This window comes from Eschrichtius robustus, chromosome X, assembly GCF_028021215.1.
Source record: "Eschrichtius robustus isolate mEscRob2 chromosome X, mEscRob2.pri, whole genome shotgun sequence".
In the NCBI taxonomy this organism is placed as follows: Eukaryota; Metazoa; Chordata; class Mammalia; order Artiodactyla; family Eschrichtiidae; genus Eschrichtius; species Eschrichtius robustus.
In genome coordinates this window covers 57,286,884-57,313,614 of record NC_090845.1, presented here as the reverse complement: position 1 = coordinate 57,313,614, position 26,731 = coordinate 57,286,884, and the positions used below count along the sequence as shown (strand labels likewise).

General features: G+C 38.7%; 1 protein-coding gene across 6 annotated transcripts in view; it reads right to left on the bottom strand.

Moving 5' to 3' along the window:
• HEPH (hephaestin) overlaps nucleotides 1–23,256 on the bottom strand; it is an 80,436-nt gene extending 57,180 nt beyond the window's left edge. For 4 of the 6 annotated variants that reach the window (XM_068533843.1, XM_068533844.1, XM_068533847.1 and 1 more), the window contains exons 1-8: nucleotides 21,606–21,836; nucleotides 14,933–15,178; nucleotides 13,075–13,319; nucleotides 11,882–12,094; nucleotides 10,979–11,161; nucleotides 9,663–9,917; nucleotides 7,167–7,335; nucleotides 5,889–6,025 (exon numbers count right to left, since the gene is read on the bottom strand). In XM_068533843.1, coding sequence (XP_068389944.1) covers nucleotides 5,889–6,025; nucleotides 7,167–7,335; nucleotides 9,663–9,917; nucleotides 10,979–11,161; nucleotides 11,882–12,094; nucleotides 13,075–13,319; nucleotides 14,933–15,174 — 1,444 coding nt within the window. In that variant the 5' untranslated portion in view covers nucleotides 15,175–15,178; nucleotides 21,606–21,836. Of the gene's footprint in view, nucleotides 1–5,888; nucleotides 6,026–7,166; nucleotides 7,336–9,662; nucleotides 9,918–10,978; nucleotides 11,162–11,881; nucleotides 12,095–13,074; nucleotides 13,320–14,932; nucleotides 15,179–21,605; nucleotides 21,837–23,224 lie in introns of those variants that run through there. The other 2 variants (XM_068533846.1, XM_068533845.1) reach the window with 2 other exon arrangements.
• Nucleotides 23,257–26,731: the final 3,475 nt, after the last annotated feature.

Sequence of the window (26,731 nt, the reverse complement as noted above, 5' to 3'; positions counted from 1 at the left end):
TGGTGAAAAATTGAAACCATTTTGACTAAGATCAGGAACGAGACGAGGTTGCCCACTCTCACCACTATTATTCAACATAGTTTTGGAAGTTTTAGCCACAGCAATCAGAGAGGAAAAAGAAATAAAAGGAATCCAAATCGGAAAAGAAGAGATAAAACTGTCACTGTTTGCAGATGACATGATACTGTACATAGAGTATCCTAAAAATGCCACCAGAAAACTACAAGAGCTGATCAATGATTTGGTAAAGTAGCAGGATGTAAAATGGAGAGATATACCATATTCTTGGATTGGAAGAATCAACATTGTGAAAATGACTATACTACCCAAAGCAATCTACAGATTCAATGCAATCCCTATCAAACTACCAATGGCATTTTTCACAGAACTAGAAAAAATTTTTTCACAATTTGTATGGAAACACACAAGACTCCGAATAGCCAAAACAATCTTGAGAAACAAAAACGGAGCTGGAGGAATCAGGCTCCCTGACTTCAGACTATATTACAAAGCTACAGTAATCAAGACAGTATGGTACAGGCACAAAAGCAGAAATATAGATCAATGGAAGAGGATAGAAAGCCCAGAGATAAACCCACGGACATACGGTCACCTTATCTTTGACAAAGGAGACAAGAATATACAATGGAGAAAAGACAGCCTCTTCAATAAGTGGTGCTGGGAAAACTGCACAGCTACATGTAAAAGAATCAAATTAGAACTCTCCTTATCACCATACACAAAAATAAACTCAAAATGGATTAAAGACCTAAATGTAAGGCCAGACACTATAAAAGTCTTAGAGGAAAACATAGGCATAACGCTCTGTGACATACATCGCAGCAGATCCTTTTTGATCCACTTCCTAGAGAAATGGAAATAAAAATAAAAATAAACAAATGAGACCTAATGAAACTTAAATGCTTTTGCACAGCAAAGGAAACTATAAACAAGATGAAAAGACAACCCTCAGAATGGGAGAAAATATTTGCAAATGAAACAACTGACAAAGGATGAATCTCCAAAATATACAAGCAACTCATGCAGCTCAACAGCAAAAAACCAAAACAACCCAATCTAAAAATGCGTAGAAGACCTAAATAGACATTTCTCCAAAGAAGATATACAGATTGCCAACAAACACATGAAAGGATGCTCAACATGACTAATCATTAGAGAAATGCAAATCAAAACTACAATGAGATATCACCTCACAACAGTCAGAATGGCCATCATCAAAAATCTACAAACAATAAATGCTGGAGAGGGTGTGGAGAAAAGGGAACCCTCTTGCACTGTTGGTGGGAATGTAAATTGATACAGCCACTATGGAGAACAGTATGGAGGTTCCTTAAAAAAACTAAAACTAGAACTATCATATGACTCAGCAATCCCACTACTGAGCATATACCTTGAGAAAACCATAATTCAAAAATTGTCATATACCACAATGTTCATTGCAGCACTATTTACAAAAACCAGGACATGGTATCAACCTAACTATCCATCGATAGATGAATAGATAAAGACGATGTGGCACATATATACAATAGAATAATACTCAGTCATAAAAAGAAACGAAATTGAGATATTTGCAGTGAGGTGGATGGACATAGAGAATGTCATACAGTGTGAAATAAGTCAGAAAGAGAAAAACAAATACCATATGCTAACAAATATATATGGAATTAACAAAAATGGTTCTGAACCACTTAGGGGCAGGAGAGGAATAAAGACACAGACCTAGAGAATGGACTTGAGGACATGCGGAGGTAGATGGGTAACCTGGGTAAAGTGAGAGAGTAGCATGGACATTTATACACTACCAAATGTAAAATATATAGCTAGTGGGAAGCAGCTGCATAGCACAGGGAGATCAGCTCGGTGCTTTGTGTCCCCCTGGAGTGGTTGGATAGGGAGGGTGGGAGGGAGATGCAAGTGGGAGTGGATATGGGGATATATGTATACATATAGCTGATTCAACTTGTTATACAGCAGCAACTAACACAACATTGTAAAGCAATTATACTCCAATAAACATGTTAAAAAAAAATCAATGAAACCAAAAGTGGTTCTTCAAAATGGTCAACAAAATTGAAAAATCTTTAGTTAGATGGAGTAAGAAAAAAGTACAGGAGACTCAAATTACTAAAATCAGAAATGAAATTGGGGACGTTACTACTGATTCTACAGAAGTAAAGAAAAAAACGTTTATAAGAGATTATATAAAAAAATTATAAGAAATATTATTGAAAAGATTATAATTTGTTTGTAAACCAACAAATTGGAAAACCTAGATAAAATAGACAATTCCTAAAACAGAAAACCAACTAAGACTTAATCATAATGTAATAGAAAATCTGAAAGACCTATAAAGAGATTGAATCAGTCATCAAAAATCTGGGAACTAAGAAAAGCCCTGGACCTGATGGCTTTACTCGTGAATTCTACTAAACATTTAAAGAACTAATACCAATTCTCAAATGTTCCCAAAAAAATTGTAGAGGAGGGAATACTTCCTAAATCATTCTATGAGGTCAGCATTACACTGATATCAAAGCCAGGCAAAGATATTACAAGAAAACCACACACCAATATTACTTATGAACACTGATGTAAAAATCCTCAATGAGATACTAGTAAAACAAATTCAGCCACATATTATAAAGATTACACTGTAAAGTAATTATACTCCAATAAAGATGTTAAAAAAATAAATAAAAATACATTCAATTCTTAAAAAAGCAAAAAAAAAAAAAAATTACACACCATGACTAAGTCGGTTTTATTCCTGGAATGCAGGAATGTTTCAACATATAAAAATTAATCAATGTAATATACTATGTTAACAAAATGAAGGGAAATAATGATCATGTTGATTGATGCAGAAAAAACACTGGACAAAATTCAACACCTTTTAATAATTAAAAAAAAAATCCAGAAACTAGGAATAGAAGTAGTCTACTTCTACATAATAAAAGCCATATATGAAAAACCCACAGGAAACATCATACTTGATGTTGAAAGACTAAAAAGTTTTCCTCTGAGATCAGGAAAAAGCAAGGATGCCTGCTTTTACCACTTGTATTCAACATATTACTGGGACTTCTAGCCAGATCAATTAGTCAAGAAAAAGAAATAAAAGATATCCAAATTGGAGATGAAGAAGTAAAATTATCTCTGTTTGCAGATGATAAGACCTTTATCATACTTATTTAGAAAATCTTAAAGTGTCCAAAAAAAAACTGTTAGAATTAATGAATTAGGCAAAGTAGTAGGATACAAAATCAACACACAAAAGTCAGTTGCACTAACATTGAAAAATCTGAAAAGGAAGTTACAAAAGCAATTCCATTTATAATACCATGAAAAAGAATAAAATACTTAGAATTTATTTAACCAAGTTGTGAAAAACTTGTAGAATGAAAACTACAAAACATTGCTGAAATAAAATAGACATTAAAAAATGGAAACACATTGCATGTTCATAGATCAGAAGACAATATTGTTAAAATGTCAATATTACCTATAGATTCAGTGAAATTTCTATCAAAATCTCAATGATGATTTTGAAGAAGTGGAAAAACCCTTTCTAAAATTCATATGTAATCTCAAGGGGCTCCAAATAGCAAAATAATCTTGGGGGAAAAAGAACAAACTAGAAAACATCACATTTCCTGCTTTTAAAACTTACTACAGAGCTATGGTAATTAAAACAGTGTGATACTGGCATAAAGACAGACATATAGACCAATGGAATAGTATAGAGAGCCCAGAAATAAACCCTGTCAGATATGAGGATAGTCTTTTAAACAAATGGTGCTGGGAAAACTGGATTTCGATATGCAAAAGAATGAAGTTGAACCCTTACCTAACACCATATGCAAAAATTAAATAAAAGTAGGTCAAAGATCTAAATATACCTAAAACAATACAACTCTTGTCAGTAAACATAGGGCAAAATATTCAGGACACTGGATTTGGCAATGATTTCTTGGCTATGACACCAAAGACACAGGTAACTAAAAAAAATAAACATACTGTATTTCATTAAAAAAATTTTTAAGTGTGCATCAAAAGACACTACAAACAGAGTGAAAAGGCAGCACACAGAATGGGAGAAAATATTTGCAAATCATACATCTGACAGGGGATTAATATCCAGAATATATAGAGAACCCCTAAAACTCAACAACAAAAAAATAATCCAACTAAAGGTGCGCAACGGACTTGAATAGACATTTTTCCAAAGAAGATATACAAACGGCCAATGGGCACATGGAAAGATGCTCAACGTCACTAATCATCAGTGAAATGCAAATCAAAACTACAATAAGCCAACTCCTCACACCCATTAGGATGGATACTATGAAAAAAATCAGAAAATAAGTGTTGCCAAGGATGTGTAGAAATTGGAACACTTATGCACTGTTGGTGGGATTGTAAAACGGTGCAGTCACTGTGGAAAACAGCATGGTGGTTCTTCAAAAAATTAAAACTAGAATTACCATAAGACCCAGCAATTCCATTTCTGTGTATATACCCAAAGTAATTGAAAGCATGTCTCAAATAGACATTTGTACACCCATATTCATAGCAACATTATTCCAAACAGCTAAAATGTGGAAGCAAACCAAGTGTCCATTGATAGATGTGTGGATAAGCAAAACTACAATGGAAATTCTGCAAATACTACAACATGGATGGACCTTGAGGACATTATTCTAAGTGAAATGTCAGTCACAAAAAGACAAATATTGTAAAATTCCACTTATATGAGGTACTTAAGGTAGTCAAAATCATAGAGACAGAAAGTAGAATGGTGGTTGCCAAGCACTGGGGGGAGGGAAGAATGGGTAGCTATTTGTTAACGACTATAGTGCTTCAATTTTACAAGATGAAAAGAGTTATGGAGATGGATGGTGGTGATGGCTGTGCAATGCTATGAATGCATTTAATACCATTGAACAGTGTATTTTAAAATGGTTAAGATGGCAAATTTTATGTTATGCATATTTTACCACAATAAAATATTGAAGAAAAACAAGGGCTGGGGACAAATACTGAATACCAGCTAATGATAGCTCCTTACTACTCGCCACCCACCCTCTTTCCCAAACCCAGGTGGGTTTCTGCTCCTTATATCTCCCTATCCAGCTAATGAAACAGCAATTGTCCATGTTCAGATCTCCTAAAATCAACTGGCACACACCTATCCCCAGAATATGGTCCATTACATTATTTCATTTTCAAAGTTTTCTCCCATCTGATCTATATTATTTCCTGCTCTACTAAGTGACTAAGCCACACCCAACCTTCCTATAGTATTTCAGTGCTATACTGTGCTTTAGGCCTTCTAGATACCTTCTCTAAGGTCAGGCCCTAAGCTTTGTTCCACATCCCTCACCATAGCAAGCATGTGTGCATGTCATGCCAATCTGCTCCTGGTCCTGTATTGCCAAGAACATGAACAGTCTTACTGCCTTATATAGCCCTTCAGAAATACACCTAGAGAATAACGTTTAAAAGTGTGATCTGTACAACACTGCTATCAGAAGATGTTCAATGAAAAAAAGGTTTCAGTAGTAAAGTAAATATAAGAAATGCTATATACTCTACTCCCATCTTGGAGATTCATGATGAACAAAAATAAATCCAAGGCTCTGGGAAGCCCTGCATCAAAGAACACTATTTGACTGTTTAACTTAGTGTTTTGCAGACACATTCAGAACTATAACCCTTTCTCACAAAACACTCATCTCTTGGGACTCACTTTGGGAAATCTTGATCTAGAGTGTGTTTCTGAGCTGTCATCAGCCTCCAGTTTCTAAGCCCTTCCCAATTCTCTGGCTCTAGTCAATTAAATTCACAAGTTAAGGATTCCTCACCCAGGATTCCAAGATGCTTATCTTCCTCCAGCTGCACCTTTTCCTGGAATGTCTCATCTTGGAAGGCTTCATATCGAACTTTCCAGTAAGTACCCCCGATTCGACTGGAGCTCTTCTGGAAGAATTTATCTGAGCCACTGGCATATAAGGAGGCAAATTTCAAATGATTTAGCAATGTGTCAAATAGGTTTCCATCTCACCCTTTTTCTCATCAAGTTATGGATCTTTGTGATTAGGAAGGACCTCAGAGATCATCCAGGTTAACTTCCACCTACTGAAGGTATCTCCTCTGGTGACAACACAAATTAACAATACACAGCTTCTGCTTGAGCCTTTCCAAGATCAGGGAACTCATTTTCAGAGAAAGCAATTCCTTTTACTGTTGTATAGAAATAGGCTGAAATCTTCTTGCTTGTAAGTTCTAGACACTGGGATCAGTTTTGTGCTCCAGAGTTAAGTAGTCTTACATCTGTCCTTAATAATCCTCAGGTACTCAAGATCCTTTCTTCCCTTAATCAATAATATCTTTCTTTCAAAAATGAAAACCCAGTAACTTAGCAAGACCAGCTGCAGATTCTTAGAAGCTATGCTGACACCTAAGTGCCTACTTTCCTATGTTTTCTGCAGATTCATTCCATTATTTCCTACTGGAAAAATAAACATGATTGGGTGTCCTAGGATATTTCTCCATAAACTCCCTTAGTCATCTATCAAGTGCCTCTTTTGAAAAACCTTGAATCACTGATAGACCAGTGAGTCAGTATAACTTAAGGCCTAGCAACTGATTAGGGCACTAACCTTCTACTCTATCTTGCCCACATCTGAGTCATGAGAATTTGGAGAAATTCCTCCAAAAGGATGAGCACGGAATGGCCACAGGCAGGTTGCTTCCCCTCTTCCTACACTTCTCAGAGTGCATTTTACACTTCAGCTTAAATGTCTCCTTCAGACTATGGTAAAGAAAGGAAGGAGCAAAGAGGTAAATAACTAGTAAATTAGAGTTGGAGAAATGCCATTTTGAATGATCTGGTCCCACCTGGGCCTTCTTTTCTGCTTGGACTCTTTGCTGGGAATATGACATAACCATACAAAAAGCTTTATAGCTCCCCAAGAGCAAGCACTTCTGGGGGCCACAAGAATTTGGCTATCAGTTGTGCCATGTAACTTCAGACAAACAATGATTGTGATCCCCAAGTGAAGTGAGAGATTTCTGAGAGGGAGTAATCGGTGTTTGTGGTTGGGCCCAGGAGTAGGGAGAGGGAATACACTACCTCTTACCTGCCTGGCTCCCTCAAATTCTTCCCCGTGCTCCCATCATGCCCCATTGGGCCGTAGTCCCATTGAATCTCATGGGCCTCAATGAAGTACTGCCGGACTTTGCCTGTGAGTAGGTTCATGGGAGGTGTCATGGAGCAAGACTTGATCTTGTAGAGTGCTTGCATGCCATCTGCAGGAAGAATATCATGGCTAGCTCCATTCCACCCAAAACATCTTCTACCCAGGTGACTCAGCTTTCTCCTTCTCCTAATGTTTCCCCCTTCCACCTTCCACTGGGCTCTTTACCCCTGCCTCCAAATGGGCTACTTTCTCTCATTCCTAAAGAGCCTAGCTGGGAGAGAGAGAGCCCATGTGGGAATTCAAATATCTCCACCTGCTCACCACCACTGACTCATTTACCAGATCCTTGCTCTTGCCTCTGCAAAATGCTTACATTGTAGCAACATCACAGAGCTTGAAGTCAAAATACCTGAGTTCAAGTCCAAGACTTATCCTTATCTATAGAACCTTAGGCAAGTCACTTCCTAGACCTGAGCTTAACCCCTGATTTGTAAATGGGGAGAATAGGGAAATCTACCACACTAGGCCCATGGGAGCATCAAATTTTAAAAAGAGGAGTAAGTTATTTGTAAAGTGGGAAGCTCCCAAAGTAATGGAACATCATCTACACATGAAGAAGAAGCTTCACACTTGGGGCTGTCAGGAAAATTTAGATTCTAAGTAGTGTTTCCAAATGCGGAAGATGTTACATTGAGGCATAATGGTAATGGATGATACTGTGTTATATTTGCTTGGCTAATTATAGAGGTCATTCAGGTACATTATCTCATTTGAATCTCACAACATCCCAAGGAGATTTGAAATTTGAAATCAGAAATCCGAGGTATGAAGAAGGAGGAGATAAGGATATTCATTTTCGTTGAATGTGTACTATATGCCAGACCCTGTGTCAGGTGATTTACATATGTTATCTTCTTCAATCCTCATAACTAGCCTATGAAGCAGACTTTTAATGTCCCCTTTTGAAGATTAAGAAAATTAAGGATCAGAGAGGTTAAGTAAATTGCCCAAGATTACATAACTAGTCAGAGGTAGAGTTGAAATTTAAGCGCCTATCTTTTAACTGCAAATTTGACTACTCCTTTTCTTCTCTTGTATCCACGATCTTGGTCTCATCATTCCCCCGTCTCTAAGATTCAAAATCCCATTATCTCTCTGAAACCTCATTACAACTTTATGTGGTAGGAATAATTATTGCAATCCTCATGAGGAAACATAGACTCAAAAAAGTGATATGTCTTATCAAAGGTAACTAACTGGTGGAACCAGGTTTTGAATCCAGGCTTGTCTGGCTCTAAGGCTTATGTTTGTTTCACTATTGCACTGCATCCCTAACCTCCATCCACATTCATACTCTCTTACTCAGGTACATTTGGTACTGAGGGCAGCTTATGTTTGTTTCACTATTGCACTGCATCCCTAACCTCCATCCACATTCATACTCTCTTACTCAGGTACATTTGGTACTGAGGGCAGACCCTGGACAATGGAACATGAATACCTGGCTCCTATTGGGTCAAACTTACCATTCCAGAATCAATATCCCACCAGTCTATAATTCCTCACTTACTCAAATCTGCTTTCACATACTCACATATCACTTTCATGACATTCACTTGATTTACCATACTTCAAATAATTCTAGAAAGTGAGAGCTGAAGAAGATCTTAGAAACTATTTAAACCCAATCCCCATTATATATATATATATATATATATATATATATATATATATATATATATATATATATATATATATATATATATATATATATATATATGGCAAATGAAGCATAGGAGTGGGAAGGGACTTTTCCAAAGTCACACAGTGATTTCTTCAGTTTTCCACAGAGCTGAGACAACTTGAACCTTCTAATCACCTACCTAATGCTCTTTCCATTGTCTCATAGGTTCCTCTGCTCCTCTGATGTTCCTCACTGCACAGGGCCATTACCTCAACCATTCTCCTTCTAAAAACCAAACCTTCTAAACCTATTGCTGTTGGATTCTAACTAGAGTGTCACTACTTGCCCACAATACTCCATGATCTCCTGAAGAAGCCTTACTCTTCTTTAACTAATTAGTCCTTCACTCCCTGTTCAATCAGCAGCAAATACTATCAGGTCTTAATTCCTTAGAATTCTGAGCAAAAAAAAAGGCAGCTTAAAAGTTCACTCATCCATTCCTATACCATCTTATGTTAGCGATGGGGAAGATGAAACTCAGAGAGCAATGCCCCATGTCACCTTGCAATTTAATGGCTGAGCCAGGAAAGAACCTGGAATCCCAGAATTCTAGTCTAATGTTTGATCATTTATATCCAACTATCTCACCTGAAAGACCAATCTTATGTCTCCAGGCCAGAAACCCAGCCTCCTGATAACCATCACTGCCACCTACGTCTTGTATCTGAAAGATCAGAGATGTTGGATCTCACCTTGCAAGTGACTATTCACTTGACAGCTAATTAACCAGGTGCCAGGTTCCTGGGGCACCATCTCAGCAGTCACAAAAGTGGCTGGAAAGATATGAGCCACATCAGTTCGGTGGCCTCGGATGGTCAGCATCTGTCCATGGAAGAAAGCTGTGTGGACATCTACCTCATTGCCCATGCCAAACAAGTGCCAGGCCACACGTTTCTGTGCACACATGCTCAGATCTGGTAAGTTTCCAAAGACAAAGCCATTGATTGCTGCAAAAGAAAATATCAGAGTTAGGAAAGGACAGCCCAATGAGAGAGGCCTTACCATCTGACAATAATAATAGATAACATTTAGATGAGGATTCAAAGAGCACACTGTGCTGACCATATGTATTATCTTATATAAATCTTACAAACATCCCTGGGAAATAGGCAGAATTCACTGTTATTGTGGAAAAAATGTGAAAATCAAGGCTCAGAGAGCTAAAGTTACTTCTCTCCCAAGACCACAAATCTATTATGTGGTAGAGCCAGGATTCCAACCCGGCAATCTGAGGAAGCTTTCTAAGAAATGGAGTTTATTTTACAAACTTTCTTTCCATCTAAGACAATTTCCTTCTGAAATTTCCACAGGACAGTTGTCAAGTTAGCTAACTAATTATCATAGTTATTACAAGCAATTGGTATAAAACTAAGAGAAATTTGAGCTGTCCAAGCCATCCTTTGCATCTTTCCTCTGAGTTTTCACCTCCCCTTGGGACTCTCTCATTTTGATCCCACCTCTGTCACCAAGTAAATCACTCCCATAAATAAACGAAAGCAAAATCACTTACTTTCATTTCTAAAATCAGTTCTCTGTCCATGCCTCAGGCTTTCGTGCCTTTAGTTTGTTTTAAATTTAATTAAGATGGTCAACTCCCTTATGGGAAGTCATTTATCTTCTCTACAAAATGTGTAATTTTCACAGTTTGCATCCTTTTTAGAACAAAGAAATGTTAACTAATTATATCAGTAGGCAATCCTCACCAAAGTGACTTGAGCATGTAGTATATGACTTTGGAGTTTAGAAAACAGGGTACCTAATGGCAAGAGCATAGCCTACGCAGTCAGACATATCAGGGTTGGAATTTTAGCTGTGCCATTTATTTTCTGTGTAAGCCTAGAGCCTCGGTTTCCTCATGAGTGAAACAGGGGAAAACCACCTACTACTCACGGTCCTTGTGAGAATTAAAACGAACCAGGTATGTGAAAACATCCACCAAATGCTAGGCCCAGTGGAGACCCTCCATCAATGTTCACCGTCATAGTGTGGCCACATACTCCCAGCTTACCGTGCATTTTATTGCTCTCCTGAAAGGTCTCATCTTCTATGTCCACTGAGGCAGGGTCTGAGCAGTAAGTGGCAATGTTCTCATTGATATGCCAGCTAAGGTTCTCATCTATCACACTAAAGAGCAGGAAGAAATCATTGTCCACGTCCTGCCGCTGAGGAGGGAAGTTCCCATCCAGGGTTCCTAGGGAAAGTAAGAAAAGAGCCTTTAAGAACCTTCTTTCTTTAGCAACAGTAAGCTGTAAGGGGTACTCATAAGTAAAGAATAGAAATAGAGGGGCCTTAAGAGTCTATCAGCAACAGAAAAGTAGGTAGAGACTTCTGCTGCTAATTACTATTTCTAAATTCCCCACATGAAACCACCAATTCAGTTGAGCCTAGGACTTGAAGGTGAGGTACATAGGATCTAGAGCAATTCCTTCCCACCATCCCTGCCTATGTCTTCAACTCAGGGCTTTGATCTAACCACACTCCTGTAACACACAGGTCTTCAGGCCTGACTACACCTTAAACATACCATATTTCAAACCAAACCCACAATCCTCCCAAAATTCTGATGACTACACTTTCAATCCTATCCAACAGACTATTAACACATACCTTACTCTTATGTAACTTGACTTCCATCATTACTAATTTGAGTTTTTTAAGTAAAATTAAAAAAAAGTAGCAAAGTGTTTTTAAATATTTTGTTTCTGTTTTTTGTTTGTTTTAGAAAAAAAAAGTAGTGAAATAGAAAAAACAGTGAAAAAGGGAGTTTGGCAGGATTTATTCCTACTAATAAACTAGGGTGTTAAATTAACACTCCCCAGGCTGCTGCTCAATATGTAGGTGAGTCAACAATACCACTGCTTCCCCTAGATATCCCAAACTGTATCTCACAGCTCACATTTGGGGCTTATACCTCTTTTACAGGTTATAAGGGGTCCAATGAGGCCAGTAGCAATATCTCGTGGAGCATCTACATGAGAATGGTAGATCCAGGTGAGGCACGCTGGGTCAGCATCAGTAGGTGCATGGCCTTCTGGAATGGTCCAGTTGTAGATGTGGCTGCCTCCCGGGGGAACAGAGTCATCAGCTTTCAGCCAACCAGAGGAACCATCTGGATATAAGGATCCTAGAAAATGAAATTGCATATGCTTAGTCCCAGGGTGAGCGAGAAGGAGCCTGGCAGATGTAGAAGCCGGGAGAGGGATGCATGGAATACCTAGTTCCAGTCTTGTGGAAGGTAGAGTTCTAAAGTTCAGCACAGTTTTCCTCACAACCTAAGGAAGGCACAGATTCAGATAATATCTAGCCAAGAACCCTAGACCTCAAATCAACAGTGGGTAGAAAGGTAGCAGCCCCTGGGGAAGGAACTATGACCATAGAAAGTGCTATACAGCCTAACCTAGTAATGCTCTAGTGCAAAGCTGATAACATGGAGGCAAGAGAGAAGAAAAAAGTCCCTTCCTTCAAGTACTCACTTTGAAAAACAGAAAGCAGACAATCACAGAATTTCCGTCTAAAGGCAACTTAATGATCAATTGATCTATTCCCATTTTATGAAAGAGAAAACAGAGGAAAATAACTTGCCCACAGGGAGTTAATGGTCAAGTCAAGACCTTCTGAGTTTGCTCTCTATTCCCCTCACTCACCGTTGTGTCAGTACTATAGGCCATAGGGCCTGGGATAGTAGGAGATACAGATGAGTAAACCAATCTCCCTCTTAAGAAAAACAATGGGCTTTTTGGAAGACTGTGGCACAAGAATAATGCTCCCTTACATTCACAGAACACTCCTTTCTTTCCAAAACACAGTCAAATATTTTATGGAAATGCCATTCAAGTAATTCTTTGTGATAAAAGGTAAATTGAATCTCTACATTCTTAATGAAGAATTTGAGGTTCATAGAGGGACAGTGACTTGCCCAAAGTGACACAGTGTGTGAATAGCAGATCTGATAACAGTACCCAGCCATATTTTCTCTGAGGAGAGTCCTTGCCACCTCAGATCAAAAAGGAACACTATCTTCATTCCCAGCTCCTCTCTCTCAGATGGCAATAAAGAAAAAGGTATATTTGTTGCAGGTAGGAGAAAAAGGATGGGCTGATTTACCTTCTGAGTCTTTCTCATAGAAAACGCCATGGGGGTGGATTGTGTAGGGACGAGTGGCAAAATTCTTCAGGTGGATAAGAATGATATCTCCCACCTCGGCCTTCAACACTGGCCCCAGGAAACCCAGCCAGGCTGGCTGAACCATTTCATCCATGTATGAACCATCCCTGTATTCCTTGTAGATGGTCTTCTTGTAGCTGCTCCCTATTCGGTTCTTGTCAGACTTCAGGAAGTTGGAAGCTACTCTGGGAAGGAAGGAAAGAGAAAGTCACAATTTTGCCTTTTTTCCAGAGGTGGCTGACCAAGAAGTGTTCATCTTTGTTTAGGGCAAAACAAGAGGAAATGGGATTGTACTGATCAAAACATGAAAGCTTTACGTTAGAATCTAATTGTTAGACAATGAGAAGTATTAAGTTAAAGCATATGAATTTGCTGATATTTGAGCAATTTTAATCTACAAAATAGACAATTTCACTCAGTAAAGCCTAATATATAATAATGGGGAGGCAACCAACTATGGACAGACTCTTTTTAAGTGATCAACTCCCTATCCAGGTGGCCTAACTTAGTGTTGCCCTGTTGTATATGGGAAGTCTTATAGCATAGTGGTTAAGTTCACAAACTCTGGAGCCAGGAAGTTTCAGTTAAATTTCAATATTGCCATTTCCAAATCTGTAGGACTTTGAGCAGGTTACTTAACTTCTCTGTGCATAATTTCTCCATCTGTAAAATGGAGATAACCATGGTACCACTTATTACTGGTGACTAAAATAATTAAAATACATAAAGAGTTTAGAAAAGTGCCTGGAAAATAGTAAAAACTTAATAAATGTTAACTATTACTTCAAAATATTGGAGAAGGGGATAACAAAGTTATCCCTCAAAGATACTTTTAATACAGACTCTGTGACTCCAAAACTAGATGAGTAGAAAAATGGTTTGTTAAAAAAGAGAGCTGTTTTTCTTACTCTAATTCTTCCTAGAGAGCTCTGAGATGTTACAGTCAACTTTGTAAAACTCTGAGGCTTTGGAGAGACAAAGCAATTCATGATCACAAAAGATTTTTTAATACATTAATTCGATTTTTTCAATGGGCATTTGTGGAACACCTGCAAAGCTCTAAGATCAAGAAAGGTTAATCTTGTGGGATCTGTGAGAGGCAGAATGGTGAGAAGAGTACCAGCTTTGCATCCACATTACCCAGGTTCAAATCCTACCTCTCTGTTTACTAGCTGTTGGACTTGGGCAAGTTACTTGATCTCCCTGAGCCTCAGTTTTCTCATCTATAAGATGAGAATATTCATACTCACCTCCTAAAGTTTCTGTAAGAATTAGGTGGGACAAAGTATATAAATTTCTAGTACGGTACCTGTCACAAAGTGTTACATAAGTGATAGCTATTGCTGTTCTTTCCTTGATTCTAAGGCTGATCTTATTTTTTCACATTTTTACATATCTTAAATCAGTATAGTTCCATTGAACTATGGCAGCATACATATACTACACACATCTTACAAACACTGTGTATATATCATGTTTCTTTCTTGTTCAAAAGCTAAATACCTATTATTAAAACAGCATTGTGGATATCACCTTAGAATCAAGGCAATATGGAATGACCTTTAGGACCCTAAAAATACTTAGGCACCTCACTGTGGAAAAGCGAACTCCATATGGGATACTGGCTCCTGAGTCAACTAGTCGTCTTCTCAGGAAATGTATCACTGGGCTTATGGCCCAGAGAGATCAGGAGCTGGCTGCAACCACACCCCGGGGAAAGGTCTTCAAGAGCTACCTATTGACCTCAAGAGTGCCCCTCCCTAACTCCATCTCTAATTCCACAAGAGATTAAACCTACGTGTCACTGTCCAGAGGCTGGTTCGTGATGACATTCCTTCCCTTAGGAGCATAGTTCCACTCCACGTCCTGGATGCCCAGATAGTAGACTCTAGTGGCCCCATCAGTCAGTCGGGGCCACAAGGGTTGCACGAACAGCAGAGCCCATAGAAGATGGCCTGGCTCCATGGCCCACATTACTCTGGGAAACAGGCAATTGAATAGCTGCCGGTATAGAAGAAAGAGAACAAAGGGGCTTTGCATGTGTCTGGAAAAGTAAAGAGGCAAGAGCCAGACTGAGTGACTGAGAAAACAAAAACCGATTAGCCTAGAATCTCTGCCTTACCTGTTTCCTTTCAACAAGTGTTCAAGGATCTCTACACATTGGACTTTGGAGGGCAAAGTTAAAAATCACTTGTACTGACAATTGTGTATCATTTTCTTCAGAAGAGAAATCTGGATCCATTTTCGTCAGCAATGTAGAAAGAAGAATATACTCTGGCCCCAAAATTAGGAAACAGGCATCAGTAGCCCGATTGAGCCACTGACTCACTCGGTACCCAAATCAGGTCACTAATTCTCCCTGTGTCTCTGTTTTCACCATTGCCACTTTCCATCCTCTATGAACTGTGTTTAAAAACAAATGAGAATTCACCAAAATACATTTATTAGAATGTTCATAGACCCAAACTGAAAACAGTCAATATGTCCATGAACACTATAATGGATGAGTAGATGATATTTTATTCATATAATGGAATTCTATATAGCAATGGTAATGAGCAAACTAACACTATACATGAAAATATGGATGCCTCTCACAAATACAATGGTGCAGAAAGAAACCAGACACAAAGGGTACATATTATATGATTTCATTTATATAAAGTACAAAATCAGGCAAAACTAATCTATGCTGTTAGAAGCCAGGATAATGTTTTCTCTTAAGGTAGGGATCAGTGACTAGTAAGGCAGAGGAGGAAGGCTTCTAGGAAATGTTCTGTTTCTTGATTTACTTACTGGTTACATGGGTACGTTCAGTTTGTGAAAATTCAGAGCTGTGAACTTAGCACATTTATCAGAAGAAATGTTCTCTGCTGGTTCTCTGCCATGCACAAATCCATTTAATGTGTCCAATCTTGAGTCAGAGTTAGAACTAAGCTTCTAACCTTTCATTCTGATACGTCAGCCAGGCAGTTAGACTTTTGGGGACTGATATGAAGCGCTCAGTCATACTATACACAGCTACAGTCAATCCCAGAAACACAGGTGACATAACATAAACACAAATATAATACACTTGCATATACCTAGACACATGCAGTCTTATCTAAAAGCAGAGATGCAGACACTTTCATCCACACTAGAACCACAGTGTCACACAGAACCTTAGTCACTTTCAAAATAATAATAATAATAATAATAATAATAATAACCTACAATGGAAAAGAATCTGAAAAAGTATATATATATATAACTGAATCACTTTACTGTACACCAGAAACAAACACAACATTGTAAATCAACTATGCTTCAACTAAAAAAATAATAAAATCAATATTTATAGTGTGTGCATTGCATGTCAGACATTGTTCTAAGTGCTTTACAGATTAAATCATTCAATCCTCACAGCAACACTATGAAGCAGATGCCATTATTATCCCCATGTTATAGAAGGAGAAACCGCAGAACAGCAGTATAAGATAATTTGTCCAAGTTTACCTAGTTAACAGTCAGTAGAGTTGGGTTGTGAGCTCAAGGAAGTATGGGTCCAATGTCTATGTTTTTTTTTTTTTTTTCAATTGAAGTATAGGTGACTTACTATATTATGTTAGTTTCAGGTATACATGTTCTTAATTACCATGCTATACTACTTTTCACGAAATATACTTGCACACACAGAAAACATGTACAGACATATCTTGTTTTATTGTGCTTCACTTTATTTCACTTCACAGACATTGTGTTTTTTACAAATTGAAGGTTTGTGGCAATTCTGTATTGTCAGATGATGTTTAGCACTTTTTAGCAATAAAATATTTTTAAATTCAGGTATGTACATTTTTAAAGATGTAATACTATTACACACTTAATAGACTACATTATAATATAAAGATAACTTTTACATGCACTAGGAAACCAAAAAATTGTGTGAAGATTTATTACGATATTAACTTTATTGCAGTAGTTTGGAACCAAACCCACAATATCTCCAAGATATGCTTGTATATGCCTATAGCTATAGTTATATCTGAGAAAACCCCATACACTCTGAGACATGCAATCATATGTAGTTATGATCACTTCCAGAAACAGACACATATATTCATATGGGCAGAGATACATCTAATCAATATCATTCATGATGATGATAATAATGATGGTAACTATCATTCATGGAGAAATTACTACACACTAAACGTGATGCTCACTTTTTTTCAATATATAAATTATTTCACTAAATCCTCAACCTAAGCACATGATATTAGGGACAATTAATCAAAAATAGAAAATCAAAAATATGCACAGACTCGCATGTGGATAGGAAATCTCCAGTTATTTACCCTGATTGATAAACAGAACTATAGATTTCCCTACATACTCTCAGATCCCTCCACACAAAGTAGTGGCCCAAGTGTGTAATCCCCAGTCTTCATATGACATTTGGAAGAAAGCCCTTGATAAGTGGGAGGACCTGTTCTTGGATTCCTCTTCCTAAAACCTGGCTTTCCTACTGACCAATTGTGTAGCCTTGGGTGATATTTAGCCACTCTGGACCTGTTTTCTTATCTATAAAATATATCTAATAATATAAGCCTTGGAGAAGTAAATTAGAAAACTTGCATGAAAAGGCCCCAGTACAATTAGTGTTTAGAACATAACAGACAGTAAATGTTGGTTTTCTTCCTCTTCCTTCTCCCTCCTGGTGACAGTTTGTTAATTTATCCTTACTGTCTCCCACACATCTTATGTTCTATATTTCAACTCTAAGGGCTAACTTAAATCCTAACTGCTCCAGAAGGCCCCCTCTAGCCTTTCCATATCACTGTCCTCTGAAGAACTATTTATTCTCTATAACACCAAAATACATGAAGTCAAACTTTGTATTATTATTATCTTTGCCTCATAAGCTGCCTCATGAACTGTCTTTATTTACCAGATTGGGCTATAAACTCCTTGAGCATGGATGTCACATCTTAGAGGTCTTTGTGTATCTACTGGCAGATATGGTGATGGGGGCCCTGTAGGTGTAACATAAACAGCTACTGCTTAAGTGACATAAAACAACATAGACATACATTTTCCCACCAGTTGACTTTAGTCAGGTTCGCCACTGGTTCAAAGAGTGACCTTAGTGAGCCCCAGTTTTCTCATCTATAATATAATAGAGCTGGACTATAACTTACTTTTGGGGGGTCATGGATCTTCGGGAATATAATGAAATGCAAAAACACAGAACTACAAAAATGCTTTATATAAAGAGCTCTCAAAGAGTCTTTCTAGCTCTCACATTCACTGATGAAATACAGGTGCATTCACATGCACCAACATATAGTACCACATATGGATACACAAATAGCATGTCCTCAGCAAGGAGGGAGTGTCCTTGATTCAATGAGAATCTGAATGCAACATGCATCTCCTTCAAGCTTCCTTATCAGAGAGGTGTCAGCAGGGCTGTTGTGCCTTAAACTCACGTAGAGAAAAAACTGTCCCAGGTAAGAGTTCCACAATTGAAGAAGCACATGGTTAACTTGGAAATATTCCCAGGAGAGACTGGTATAGAACTTCTGCAGTAAATGAAAAAGCATTCAAAGGGTGACTAATGACCAAAAGGACTAGACAATAGAACCTGGGAAAAAATGCAACTTAGCATTTGCCTAGCACTTTCCACTGTACAGTATGTTTTTCATATCTTCCATATTATTTAATTCTCACATTCTTGTGAGATAAGGATTTTCTTCCCCATTTGGCACTGAGGACACAGGTTTTGGAATCAGACTGCCTAAAGAAATCCTGGCTTCGGTTTTCCTAGCTGTGTGACTTGATAAACTGCTTCACTTCTCTAGCCATAGTGTCTTCATCTTTGAAATAGAATTAATATTATTTGCTACATCTCAGAGTAGTTGTGAGGATTAAATGAATTAAGATCTGTAAATGAATAGAACACAAATAAGTACTCAAGTGCACAAGAGATCAAAAAGTATTAGTGGCTCTGATTATTACAGACAAGGAAATAGCTTTAGAAATGAAAATTGCCAGAATCACAAAGCTTTAACATTTTATGGAAAGCCATAACACATACACACTCATAAGTTCCTATATACAATAGCACATTGTAAGCATATAGGCACATGTATATGGCTGAGATTAATTTCTTTGAAAGGAAAATGATATATGAAAAGAACCAGAACTTTTGAGTCAGATAAACTTAGGTTTGAGTACTGTTTTCAGCTGTGTTTGAAAGAAATAGCACCAAGGACTTAGTAGGTATCTGATAAGTTTTCATTTCTTCTAGTCACTAACTTCCCTTTTTATTCCCAAAGCTGCATTTGTTGTTGCTACTTTTATTGTTGTTTTTTTAAACTTGGTTTATCATTATAAAACAGAAGAAAGGGAAAGCCCATAACATTCTTTTAGAATCACTTGGATATTTCATGGTAAAATTGAAAGTCTTTAGACTCTAGAAAAATAGATTCTAGTTCTGAATTCATCATTTATTAGTTGTATGACATGGAGCAAGTCACCTAGTTTCTTGAGCCTTGATTTCCTCATCTCTTAAATGGAGATAATCGCTGCTTTGGACTCCCTATTAGTTTGCTATGAAGATAAAATGAGATGAAGAATTTGAAAGCCCTACATAAACTTTTCACTTGGACAGGGCTATTTTTTTCTCAGCTGAGCCCACAGGAGGAGGTCTTATAGAAAGGCCAGACTGAGGAGGAAAAATAAAAGGGAAAGGTAAAAGGAGAAATGAAATAAGGTGAGCAAGAATCCTGGAGGAAAGTAAAAAAAGAGGGCAGAAGGAAGAGGTGCTCAAAGGAGGAGAGAGAAAGAGAGAGAGAGAGAGAGAGAGAGAAGGGATTTCTGGGATACTTCTAATTAGACATAGTTTAGTCAGTATACACTGAGACTAGTCAAAACTTCCTTTCCTGGCATCCCAATGTTACCTGGGCCTGGTCCCCATCATCCATGACAGTTTGCATCACTGTTTTCCCTAGAATTTGCAAGTTGTTCCTTTAATGAGACAATGCTCTTTTCTCTCTGAGTTTGAATAGACTGGCCTGGACAGGCTCATCCTAGACAAAGGATCACTCAACTGGACACAGAAATGCTGAGCTATCCTTGAGGTTTTATCTCCAATTTCAGAAGTCTTACTAATAGAACCCTCCATCAAGATTGACCTTTTGGTCCTCCACTTTCTTAATGCTGTATGGCTTTTTCTTTACCTTGTGACTCAAAATAGGCGATTTTCTCACCTTCAGTGGGTATGGGACTTTACTGGAAGGGAAAATGGGGAGAGTGTTTAAAGTCTCAAAAGAGTAGTACAAGTACAATTTATATAATTTTTTAATCATTATCACTGTATCTTAGTATGTCAGAGATGGGAAAATGGAGGCCCACAGAGAAAGAGACTCACCTGAAGTCCTGAGAGCTAATACTAGAACCTAAGAGCCTCTAGCCTGGCAATCATGTCCAGTATGTTATCACCATACTGTTCCTGGGACAATATGATTTCACTACATATTTGCATTTGTATTAAGGAGGTTTCTTTATTTCCTCACACCCTAGTTGTGGTATAATAGAAAGTATACTGATTTGAAACTAGAAGATCTGGATTCAAATTCTCTTTCTTGCCTGTAATAGCTATGTGACTTTTCAACAAGTCACTTTCACCTATTTGAGCCTCAGTTTTCTCATCCAAAATTGGGGATGATATTTATTTCACAAGATTGTTTTGAGGCTCAAACAAAATAATGGATATATGAGCCCCTAGCAAAGGGCTTAGAATACAGTAGATGCTCAGTAAAAAACTGAATGTATTTTAGATACATACATCCATAAAGACCTTTAGAAACTATATTTTTTCAATCCCTGATGTGACATATAGAAAACTGAGACCAGAGAGATGAAGGGGCTTGCTCAAAGTCAAGCAGCCAGTTACTGGCAAAGCCAGAATTTGAACCCATATTTTCTAAAATATTTCTTCTACTTAGGCACTAAGTGTGAGAAATAATTCAGATTTTAAGCTGATAGCTTAGTTCAGCTATAATTTATTGCCTTACTCTGTGCCAATCTGGATCTCAAAGTATGAAACTAAATGATCATTTTTAAGTGCTTGAGCTTCCCATTTATGTAGTCCTCAGATCCATTACCTCAATAAACACCACAAACTGTGAGACAGAAAATGAGCACACTATTTCAACAGGAAAATTAACTACTCTCTACAACTCCAGGATCGTCTCTGAAACAGCTGAGACAGTGTGGTCCTGGCCATTTTGGTGAGAGGAACAAAGAGAGTGTATTGTCCACTTTAACTTTCCTGCACACCAAGCCATGCTTCCTCCAACTTCTCAGCCACTGGCTTTCTCTTCTAGTGGCCCAAGATTCCCCTAAACCAAGCTGAATAAAGGTTTTCTTCAAAGAAAGGGAGGCAAGGTAGGGTTTGGAAAGAGAGGGGAAAAAAAGCTTACCTTTGTTGCAGAAAACACTTCCATATTCATGTCAGTGGCCTAGTGATGCTAAGCTGCAGACCCCAGCATGAGTCTGCCAGCCCTGCTCAGTCTGTATCCTGGGTTAGAGAGCCTTTCTCATAAATAAAGTCCGGGGCTCCAATTTGGCTGGTGTTACTGGGGAGGGGTGAATGGAGGCTAGGGCAGTTCTGGGTGCCCTCTTTTCCAGAAACTAAACTGCTGGAATGTCTTGTTCCGGGCCTGGTTTGGTACAAAACCCGGGACGGTTCTTTGACCATATCCGGTGTTTTCCAAATCCCGGTTAGGATCTCCAGAGGAATTACAAGAGGGTGGGCTGCACTTCTCTTATCTCAGCTTGCTGGTTGGTATTTGCTGAGAGGGGGGAGGAAATGCACTGTCAGTGTAGCCAGTCAAAGCTCACAGGAGGATTCCAACAGCCTCATTTAAGAAATAGGGCCCTCTGCAAGGGTTGCAAGATGTGAAAAGAGCTCCCATCCCCATCAACATTTTCCCTTGTTGTGAAGTACAGTTATCAGCCCTCCTAATATTCTGAGGCCATGGTTGCTTGGTAATAGAGAAAAGTAAAACTGGTAATAAAACAAAGAGCTTTCTACATGCCAGTCCCTATGTTAACCACTTTTCATGCATTCTCTCATTTAAGTTTCACAATTATTCTGTGAAATGAATATGCTAATTCTCCTTATTTTACAGCTGAAGGAAAGCAGGCTCTGAGAGAGAAAGTAACAGTTCAAAGTCAAACAATTAAGAAGTAAAAGGGGGGGGCGGATTTTACTGGGTCTGTCTAGACTCTTAGCCACCACACTACCACACTGTGCTACTTCAGGGAGAAACACAGAGAGCCCTTTTGCAATGAAGGAAGTGACTTCACAGTTATTGAGTGCCTACTGTCCACCAGTCACTGCTAGATTTTTTTAAATGTACATAAACTCTGCCTCTGCCATTTTTAGCAGCTCCTAGAGTGAAACCTCAGGGCTGTATTACTCACATTTTCCATCGAGGAGACCGGATGTAGCTACAAGATAGCCTGGATTAACATAGGTCAACATCCTAAAAACTAAGAAGACCCAGAAGAATTGGAAATATTAAATTAAAAAAAAAGGAACTAATAAAAATAACAAAACGGGGCTCAAAATTTCTGGGTGAAGCTGGAGTCTGGATTTGTTTAAAACCAGAGGACATCTTTGTTCCTGTTAGAAAGAGACGGTAATGAAAAATCACTGGTCTGAGTCAAGTGACCTAGGTTCCAACCCCAGCTTGCTCTTGCAGTAATCAGCTATGTGGCATTGGCTCAGGCCCTTCTCTTCTTTGGGCCTCAGTCTTTCCATTTGTACAATGAGGGCCTTAAACTAGATAAGGACCCTCTCAGCTCTATAAAGTTACATATCTAGGATTCCATGAAGAAGGCACATTCTTGATATTGAGTAGAAGAAAAAGAGGTTTTAAAGATGAAAAGTGTAAGAAAAGAATGGGTGCAGAGTAATTCATGGAGAAAAGGTAGAGAACTCCATGCCTCTTTAGAAAGGACTACATCTACCCACCAGAACCAGGTATAGGAAGGAGAAAGGTATGATGGCAGTTCCACCACCTAGTATCCTTACTTTGTGATGAGGTAATCTTGGCTAGGAGCAGATGTTGTTCCCCAGGCAGTCTCAACACATTTTTCTCTCCTGGATTTAAAGTGTCTGGAGCAGGGTCCAGGGAGGAGGAGTTTCAAAGACTGAGCCAGTGGGGCAAAGTCTGGGTCATAAACCAATGGAGGTGCTTAAAGGTGCCTAGACATTTAGGAGCTGCCCCCACAGACTGCACCCCAGGCTAACCCAAGTAGAAGCACCAGTAGGAAGAAGGCAGGAAGCACAGTTCTTCAGCTCCTTCAGAAATTATCAGTGATCAAGGGAAGCTGGATCAGGCCACAGCAGCCCCTGGGACGATCTGTCTCTCCCCCAACTTAGCACAGATGTGGACCTTGAAGCTAGAGCGGGAATGTGGAGACCAAACCCATTAAGCTGGGATCCAAGTCCAGGCTTAAAGGCATTTATGACAGGGAGGGGTAGGGATAAGGCCTGTGTTCTGACTCACAAAAGACAACAATAAACAGGTCTTATGGACACACTTGAGTCAACACAGTGAAGACTGCAGGAGGCCAGCTAGGCTAGGTTTCTGAGCCTGTATTATTCATTCAGCAATTCACTGAAAGGGCACACAGTGCCTACTTCTGCAAATCCTGGGCATATTTCTAGTGCCTTTCCTCAAGGATCACCAAAAAAAGATTTAAACTGATACCTATAGACTAGGAATTGGTAAATTATTTCAGTCAAAGGCCAGTTAGTAAATAGTTTATGTGCAGAACATACAGTCTCTGTCTGTCATAACTATTCAAATAGGTCATTGTAGCATGTGGGGGTATATCTATATTCCAATAAAAGCTAATTTACAAAAACAAGCAGCAGACCAGATTTAGCCCATGAGTTGTAGTTTGAAAACCCCTGCAATATAGACATTTATAATAAGACAACATTATTAAGAGTGTGGAAACTAGAATCAGACATTCTAGATTTAAATCCCAATTCTGACACTTCCTGATTCTGTGACCTTGGAAAATTCATTTAATTCTTCTAAACTTCAGTTTTACGTCTGTAAAATGGAGATAATAGTACCTATTTCATAGGGCTGTTATGAGGACTGAAATAAAAGTTTACATGTGAACTATTTAACAGAGTGACTGGTACATAGTAAATGCTCAAAAATGAGTTATCATTTAAAAATTTTTAATAAAGAAATCTAAATTCTTCTGTCCTGATTCTTAGAAAATAAGTTGTATTAATTCAGGGAGAAAAGGAAGAGTGTTTCAAGAATCCTAGTTTTAAGTTTTAGTTATGCTACAAAAGAAAACACAGTGATCTTGGATAAGTCATTTTGCCTTTATGGGACTCAGTTCCATCACCTGTAAAATGGAGAAGATAGTCTAGACTTGTCATTTTTCAAAATTATTTTTGGTGGCAAAACTATTTCCCCAAAGAGAATCTTATAGTAAACCCCCACTATCTGTGGAAGTCTCATCTTTCCTGTGGAGCACTACAGGCAAGTTAGGAGGGAGAAAGGAAATGGGCAGGGATGAGGATACCCAGGGACCTACTCATTTGTATGCCTGCCCATGCAGACAATGTGGTTAACCCTGGAGCACCAGTAAGGACCTTCATTGACACTAAAAGCATGTTTGAGGAGCACAAGACCAGAATGTGCTTAAGCATTCTTCAAATCTTAAATTCTGTCACTAACCCATCCCTTCATTTATTCATTTACTCAGTCAATATTTCCATGTTATCTGTGTATGGACAATCACAAGGGCATGGCCCTGGGATGTCTGCAAAGATGAGAAGACCACAGGGAACTTCATGCTAGGGAAAGACTATCCAGTGTGAGAAGCATGGAGTTTGGAGTCAAAAAGACCAGGGTTTGTATCCTGGCTGGCTCCTTCTGAGTTGTGTGACATTGGGCAAGTCACTTAACCTTTCCGGCTCTCTGGTACCTCATCTGTAAAACTGGAACAATAACACTTCCATGACTGAAACATTGTGAGGATTAAATAAGCTGGAATTTGCATGAACCCTTGGAACAGTGCTCATTACCTTAGGGACTGTCCATAGATATTCCTTTTCTTCCCATCTTCCCCACAGTGAAATTTAGTGGCAGCATCAGTTACCTTGTGAAAATAAAAAGCCCTGAGCAGTACCCTGGCATAGCCAGTTTACCACATTATCTCAGGACTCTGATGAGCTTGCCCTTAGCAGTTTTTAAAAAGAGGGCCTCTGGGAAAAGATTGAGGGATGCAAGGAGGCAGAGAGGAAGGGGTTGTCCCCTAGAGACCACACCTCTGAAGCCACTGTTCTCCCTTTTCATTACCCACCACCACTTCTGACCAGCAGGCTCTATCATGCTTTGAAAGGATTGATCTACACTGCTGTGATGTGTTTCCTTGGCTCCCTCAGGGGACACTGTCTGGTTCTTGAGCTCTGGTTCTTGAATTCGACTTGCTGCTTTCTTAAGTCCTCTAAGGCAGTGGGTCTCACACTTGGGCATGCACCAGAATCCCTTGGAGGGTTTGTTAAGACACTGAGTTTCTGCTTCAGTAAATCTGGGGTGAGGACCAATAATTTGCATTTCTAACAAGTTCCCAGGTGATTCTAATGCTGTTCATCTGAAGACAACACTTTAAGAACCACTGCTCAGGGTTAAGGGACTCTGGCTCTGAAGCTCACCCTCCTGCCAGCTAACTTGCACTTGTAGACTGATTTCAACAGCTCTCAACAGCCTTGGTCTTCAGGTATCCAATATTTGGCTCTAGGTCAAAAAGTATATTTCCTTTAGCTTCCTGGTACCTCATTCATTTGGAGTCTCCCTGAGTGTCCTCCCAACACCTATTTGCCCACTCCCTTTGCTTCAGACCCTTCTTACCTGCCTGAGTAAACTTCCCTTTCTCCTCCACGCTCAGTTAACATGTCTTGTTTTCTGGCTGCCATCTTTGAACAGCTCTATAAATGGCATCAGCTTCTCCTTCCATCTTTCCTCTATATTCTCATGTGGCTTCCTGATTGTGGGCTATGGGTACAGACAGTGAATCTGTGAATCTTGGCTCTGCCTCTCCCTGAAGTATGTGATCTTGGGAAAGATACCTGAGTTCCCCAAGCCTCAGTTTGTCATCTGTAAAATCAGGCTGTGAAAATAAAATGTAAAAATGTCTATAAAAAGGCCTAGTGCAGCACCTGTCACATAGTAAGATATCAGTAAATGTTAGTCTCTTTTTCCTTACTTTCTCTACTTTTCTCACTCCAGCCTACCCCCACCTCTACTACTAAGGAGCTGGCAACAAGTAAGAAGGATAAAACAATGCAGGAATAAAAAGCCTTTAATTAGTATAAAATAACATAGTGAGTGAGAGAAGGGGAGCCTATACAAAGTGTTACAACAATTAAGAGAAGGAAGAAGTCATTTTCAATGAGTGTGTGTCAGGATAAGCTTCATAAATGACTGAATGATATCATTTTCCCTCCCACTCCCATTTCTCAAGCCAGAAATCTGAATGTCATCCAAGAGTCCTGCCTTCTCCA